This window comes from Halichoerus grypus, chromosome 9, assembly GCF_964656455.1.
Source record: "Halichoerus grypus chromosome 9, mHalGry1.hap1.1, whole genome shotgun sequence".
Classification (NCBI taxonomy): Eukaryota; Metazoa; Chordata; class Mammalia; order Carnivora; family Phocidae; genus Halichoerus; species Halichoerus grypus.
Genome location: NC_135720.1, coordinates 33,272,864 through 33,279,776, shown reverse-complemented (window position 1 = coordinate 33,279,776; position 6,913 = coordinate 33,272,864). Strand labels below are relative to the sequence as shown.

The 6,913-nt window shown below is 37.9% G+C and overlaps 1 protein-coding gene across 3 annotated transcripts in view; it reads right to left on the bottom strand.

The window, feature by feature from the left end:
- Window positions 1-6,913, bottom strand: part of SAMD3 (sterile alpha motif domain containing 3) — a 52,916-nt gene continuing 46,003 nt past the window's right edge. For all 3 annotated transcript variants that reach the window (XM_078054745.1, XM_036120846.2, XM_078054746.1), the window contains exons 9-11: window positions 1,376-1,547; window positions 806-888; window positions 1-568 (exon numbers count right to left, since the gene is read on the bottom strand). In XM_078054745.1, coding sequence (XP_077910871.1) covers window positions 284-568; window positions 806-888; window positions 1,376-1,547 — 540 coding nt within the window. In that variant the 3' untranslated portion in view covers window positions 1-283. The remainder of the gene's footprint in view (window positions 569-805; window positions 889-1,375; window positions 1,548-6,913) is intronic.

Genomic DNA, 6,913 nt, shown 5'->3' with positions numbered 1-6,913 from the left:
CAAAATAAATAAATCTTTAAAAAAAAAAAAAAAGTGTAGCTTGGACCATTGAATTTCTTAGAACTCAAACAGCTCTTTAACATAGTATTTTATTACAGAATTTCACAAAGAATTTTCAGTATCTAAGCATAAAGATAGAAGATACTGAAATTCATTTGCATCTTTGAGACAAGATGATTTTCTAATACCTACCTCTACTACAATGCTAAGTCAAAACAGTTTTTTTAATAAAATTTTAGCTGTCCCAGAGATCATCAGTTCTGATGCAATATTTGGCATGCTACTAAGTAACTGGGTGTTGAAATCCTACTTCCTTTAACTTTTCTTTCATAGAAGGAAAATAGGGACTGTGCATATCAAAAATCAGCGTCTCTAGGAAGTTGAGGGTTTGGGACAGTCTTCTTGGACACTCAACTCCAAATACATGGAAGGCAGCTATGAGAGCAGCCAAGGCCGTAACACAGTCGTCTACCCTTGTGAGCTTCTCTTTTTCTAAATACAAAGAAAATTCGCAGACATCGACGTTGAAAGGATTCTTGACTTCTAACACGGGTGTGGAAACTTGCACCTGAAACAATAGATAATAGAGTCACCACTCTGTGATGTGGATAATAGCTAAATAATATAAGCTGCCTCAATTTAACCGTGGTACTACAGTAAATGAGCTTGGTGTAGTGCAGCATATTTATAAATATGACAAAACCATTCTTCAAAAGAGACCACCGCCCTGTTTTCAAATAAATTCTATGAATATGTGAATGTCAAACTCAATGTCAAACCCAGTGGTCACTGACATACTGCATACCTTCTCATTCACAATGACAAAAAGGCTGGGATCATCCCCAAAAACATCTGGTAGGAGCAAACATGTGGCTGTCATCTTCATATCTGCCAAAACAACATGCTTAAAGTCCAAGGAAAAATAAGATTTTGCCAACTATTAGCAAAAGCCAGTCTTAAAATGTGGGTTGTTTTTTTTTTTTAATCATTTGCATCTATAGAGAATAAACCAGTCTTCTTGCATCACTGTTTCACAACCGTTTAACCAAACATCCAGATCTCATGTTCTGCCCTCCAGGTCATGGCCAGGAGAAGATAAGAGTCCTGTACTCTCTGTCCATCAGCCAGGAAGATTTTAGCATGCTTTACCTTGTGATTTGTATTATGACATTAATAGGTAACTAGTTCCCTAAATATAATTTTACAGTATCAAGTGTACTTTTAATTCTATACCTCAACTCGTCCTATTTGAGAACATTTTTTCATCCTGCATGTTGTTTCACTGAATTACTTATTTCCAAAACAGAGCTTTTCTAATTATCCCGATTTATACAGATAACTAAGACCAGATTGCCCCACCCCCAGGTTTACTAACGTTTCAACATGTCTTCATCTGTGTGCTGTTTCATTTTTTCTTGCAATGCGATATTGATTGGATTGTCCACCACTGAAAAAGAAGTCAGTATATTTTCTGAATAGGATTCCAGAATGTGCTTTGTTTTCTTATAAATATCTGTTCTTGTAAGAAGTTGGAATTCTCTGAACATCTAGGAAAAAGAAGAAAAAGACCGCAAGAAAAGCTAATGTATAAAATGTAAGGGAGTAAATAACTCTTTAGGTTTCTATTAAGCTTTGAATGCTAGTTTGTTTGTTTATTTATTCTGGTTTTTTTCCTATTTTTATCTATTTTTTTTTATATTAGTCACCATACAGTAGTCATTAGTTTTTGATGTAGTGTTCCATGATTTCATTGTTTGTGTTTGTGTATAACACCCAGTGCTCCATGCAATATGTGCCCTCCTTAATACCCATCACCGGGCTAACCCATCCTCCCACCCCCCTCCCCTCTGAAACCCTGTTTGTTTCCCATAGTCCATAGTCTCTCATGGTTCATCTCCCCCTCTGATTTTCTCCCCTTCATTTTTCCCTTCCTTCTCCTAATGTCCTCGATGCTATTCCTTATGTTCCATATATAAGTGAAACCATATGATAACTGTCTTTCTCTGCTTGACTTATTTCACTTAGCATAATCCCCTCCAGTTCCATCCATGTCAATGCAAATGGTGGGTGTTCATCCTTTCTGATGGCTGCGTAATATTCCATTGTATATATGGACCACATCTTCTTTATCCATTCATCTGTTGAAGGGCATCTCGGCTCCTTCCACAATTTGGCTATTGTGGGCATTGCTACTATGAACATTGGGGTTCATGTGGCCCTTCTTTTCACTACGTCTGTATCTTTGGGGTAAATACCCAGGAGTGCAATTGCTGGGTCATAGGGTAGCTCTATTTTTAACTTTTTGAGGAACCTCCACACTGTTTTCCAAAGAGGCTGTACCAACTTGCATTCCCACCAACAGTGTAAGAGGGTTCCCCTTTCTCCACATCCTCTCCAACATTTGTTGTTTCTTGCCTTGTCAATTTTTGCCATTCTAACTGGTGTAAGGTTGTATCTCAATGTGGTTTTGATTTGAATTTCTCTGATGGCTAATGATGATGAACATTTTTGCATGTGTCTGTTAGCCATTCATAGATCTTCTTTGGAGAAGTGTCTGTTCATGTCTTCTGCCCATTTTTTGACTTGATTATATGTTTTTTGGGTGTTGAGTTTGAGAAGTTCTTTATAGATCTTGGATACCAGCCCTTTATCTGTAGTGTCATTTGCAAATATCTTCTCCCATTCTGTGGCTTGCCTCTTCGTTTTGTTGACTGTTTCCTTTGCTGTGCAAAAGCTTTTTATCTTGATGAAGTCCCAAAAGTTCATTTTCGCTTTTGTTTACCTTGCCTTTGGAGACATGTCTTGAAAGAAGTTGCTGTGGCCAATGTCAAAGAGGTTACTGCCTATGTTCTCCTCTAGGATTTTGATGGATTCCTGTCTCAACGTTGAGGTCTTTCATCCATTTAGAGTTTATCTTTGTGTTGGTGTAAGAAAATGGTTGAGTTTCATTCTTCTGTATATAGCTGTCCAATTTTCCCAGCACCATTTATTGAAAAGACTGTCTTTTTTCCATTGCATATTTTTTCCTGCTTTGTTGAAGATTAGTTGACCATAGAGTTGAGGGTCCATGTATGGGCTCTCTATTCTGTTCCATTGATCTGTCTGTTTTTGTGCCAGTACTATGCTGTCTTGGTGATCACAGCTTTGTAATATAGCTTGAAATCAAGCAACGTGATGCCCCCAGCTTTGTTTTTCTTTTTCAACGTTTCCTTGGTGATTCGGGGTCTTTTCTGGTTCCATACAAATTTTAGGATTGTTTGTTCCAGCACTTTGAAAAATGCCATTGGTATTTTGATCGAGATGGCGTTGAAAGTATAGATTGTTCTGGGCAGCATAGACATTTTAACAATGTTTATTCTTCTGATCCATGAGCATGGAATGTTTTTCCATCTTTTTGTGTCTTCTTCAATTTCTTTCATAAGTGTTCTGTAGTTTCTAGAGTGTAGATCTGTTACCTCTTTGGTTAGGTTTATTCCAAGATATCTTAGATTTTTGGTGCAATTGTAAATGGAATCGATTCCTTAATTCCTCTTTCTACAGTTACATTGTTAGTGTATAGGAAAGCAACTGATTTCTGTGCACTGATTTTGTATCCTGCCACATTACTGAATTGCTGTATGAGTTCTAGTGATTTGGGGGTGGAGTCTTTTGGGTTTTCCGCATAAAGTATCATGAATGCTAGTTTAAAATATATATGAGTAGCTTTAGTGGAGAAGTAAAGACTTAAAGACAGAGGAGGAAAAAAGAATGAAAGCCTGAAATGAATAGGATAAATAAGATAAATAGTGGACATAGCAAACTTCTATACCCATAGAAATAAAACTTTGCATACAGACTCAACTAAACGAGGGTTCCAATATATATATATGCATATTTTGGCTATTTGGTTACCAGCTAAGATTCTAGGACCTTGTATTTCTTTAGGCGGTGTGCAACAAGGAGCAAAATAAGAAAACAGATTTTAGGAAGCAAACCTTTAAAAATACCTAACCATAGCATTCTAAAGGGAAAGAGGAGAGCTTTAGAGACAAAACTAAGTTGTGAGAAACAAATGTAGGAGATCTGACTACAAAGTAAAAGCAAAACCAGTTTACATGTATGGGAACCCCTTACTCAAAACCACCTTTTCCTGGCACTGCCCAAATTCTCCCCCTCTGTGAATTCCACCACCACTGCAGCCTCCCCACTTTTTTTTTTTAATTAAACGTTTTTAAAATTTAAATTCAATTAATTAACACATAATGTATTACTGGTTTCAGTGGTACAGGTCTGTGATTCAGTCTTATACCCAGTGCTCATTACATCACATGCCCTCCTTAATGTCCATCACCCAGTTACCCCATCCCCCACCTCCCTCCCCTCCAGCAACCCTCAGTTTGTTTCCTATAATTAAGAGTCTCTTATGGTTTGTCTCCCTCTGTTTTCATCTTGTTTTATTTTTTCCTCTCTTCCCCAATGATCCTGTTTTGTTTCTTAAATTCCACATCAGTGAGATCATATAATTGTCTTTCACTGATTGACTTATTTTGCTTAGCGTAATACCCTCTAGTTCCATCCATGTTGTTGCAAATGGCAAGATTTCATTTTTTTAATGGCTGCGTAATATTCCATTGTATGTATATACCACATCTTCTTTATCCATTCATCCATCGATGGACATCTGGGCTCTTTCCATAGTTTGGCTATTGTGGACATTACTGCTATAAACATTAGGGTGCAGGTGCCCCTTTGGATCACTACATTTGTATCTTTGGGGTAAATACCCAGTAGTACAGTTGCTGGATCATAGGGTAACTCTATTTTTAACTTTTTGAGGAACCTCCATACTGTTTTCCAGAGTGGCTGCACTAGTTTGCATTCCCACCAACAGTGTAGGAGGGTTCCCCTTTCTCCACATCCTTGCCAACATCTGTCGTTTCCTGACTTCTTCATTTTAGCCATTCTGACTAGTGTGAGGTGGTATTTCATTGTGGTTTTGATTTGTATTTCCCTGATGTCGAGTGATGTTGAACATTTTTTCATGTGTCTATTGGCCATTTGGATGTCTTCTTTGGAGAAAGGTCTGTTCATGTCTTCTGCCCATTTCTTGATTGGATCATTTGTTCTTTGGGTGTTGAGTTAGATAAGCTCTTTACAGATTTTGGATATTAGCCCTTTATCTGATATGTCATTTGAAAGATCTTTTCCCATTCTGTCAGTTGTCTTTTGGTTTTGTCGACTATTTCCTTTGCTGTGCAAAAGGAAGTCCCAATAGTTAATTTTTGCCTTTGTTTCCCTTGCCTTTCTCCTCACTTTTTTTTGACAGAGTGGCATTATAAGACAATTTATCATAACTCATACTGGTAGGAATCAAAGTAATCATCACTTTCCCTAAAACTCTGTAAAGAACAGTTACATACTACCCACTGGGTCTCATCGTTTCTTGAACATTTTGGTAGATCATCAGTTGCCCAAAGATTAGGTCCAAAAGTAGTTATCAGAAAACTGGAATGCACATTCTCATAAAGTCATGGCAGCTCTCTTATTAGGCAACCTTCAGTGGACCACTAATCTAGGATGGTGGGGAACATGGTAAGTCCAGTGAATTCCATGTATCATCACTGTGGGGCATCTCAACAGAGAAATGGGATGGATATATATATGTATATATATACATATATATACACACACACCAAATTGAAATTCAATTTGAAAGTAACATTTACTGAAATGAAAACATCACTGAATAGGGAAATGCATATGGGAAATACAAAGAAAAATTTCATGAACTTGAAGATAGAGCAATAGAAATTAATCTGAATAACAAAAAAAAAAGACGATTAAGATTAGTAACCTGTGGGACAAAACCTGGAGTGTGGAGAGAGGAGCTTTTCTGTGGCTGATCATTCATGGCTAGGAGTTTGGCTGTATGGGGTTTGGGGAAGGTGGCACAAATAAGTAAATACATTGAGGATAATGGGTGCCAGGTTTCTTGCTGTTAAGGAGAGTTGGAATGTATGTAAATGGGGTCAGTTAGAATAAGCCCTCTGGTTTGGGTTGGAATTGAAGGTATAAATGTGACCTCATGGTTTTTAATACTTATGCATGGATATATGAACAGATACAGATTGTGTGTGTGTGTGTGTGTGTGTGTGTGTACGTGCACGCACACCTATACAAAGGTATATATCCTGGCTTTATTCTGTGAAAAATTGTAGAGCAATAACACCTCTGTAGCAATGAGCATACCTAGGGCTGAAATCTTAGTCTCTAAATATCATTCTCATTTTCTGTTTAAAGAATGTGTTTTGCGGGGAGGAGGGTGATGAGTGCAGGTGGTGATGAAGGATCCATGTAAACTCTTTGGTACAGTGTCCCACACTGGCTGCTTCTCTTCTTCCGCACCTGTGCCCACAAGCTCCCTAGGCTCATAGGGCTTCACAGTGGTAGTAGCAACACGTGGTGGGAGTAGTTTCAAGCAGGGGCATCTGTCCTGCTATAGGGATTGGTTGTTAGCTGGGTGTTTATAAGTAAGGTCGAGCTTGCTTTTATTTTGGGAAGCACAACAAGGGTTTTATAAATTATAAGTCCCAGCTGGCTGTACCAGGCTTAGTTACAGAGGTACTTCCTGAAGAAAGCTAAAACATTCAATTCTTTTGTTTAAAACAATAGATAGACTACTTTATTCAGTAAGTGCACAGTCATTACAAAAACCATATCCCAATCCATATTTTGGATATAAAAGGTGAAATGCCTTGGGGAATTGGAAAAAAAGAGACTTAAGACAAAGCATGAGAGACACACTCTTAGGTCTAAAATCTGCTCTCCACCCCCCACTCAGACTTATTCTCATCTACTGTTCTTTGAAAGGCTGCTGAACCATAGCTTATCTATTTTAATCACTAAACCTGTGCAGGCCACACTCCCATGAAGA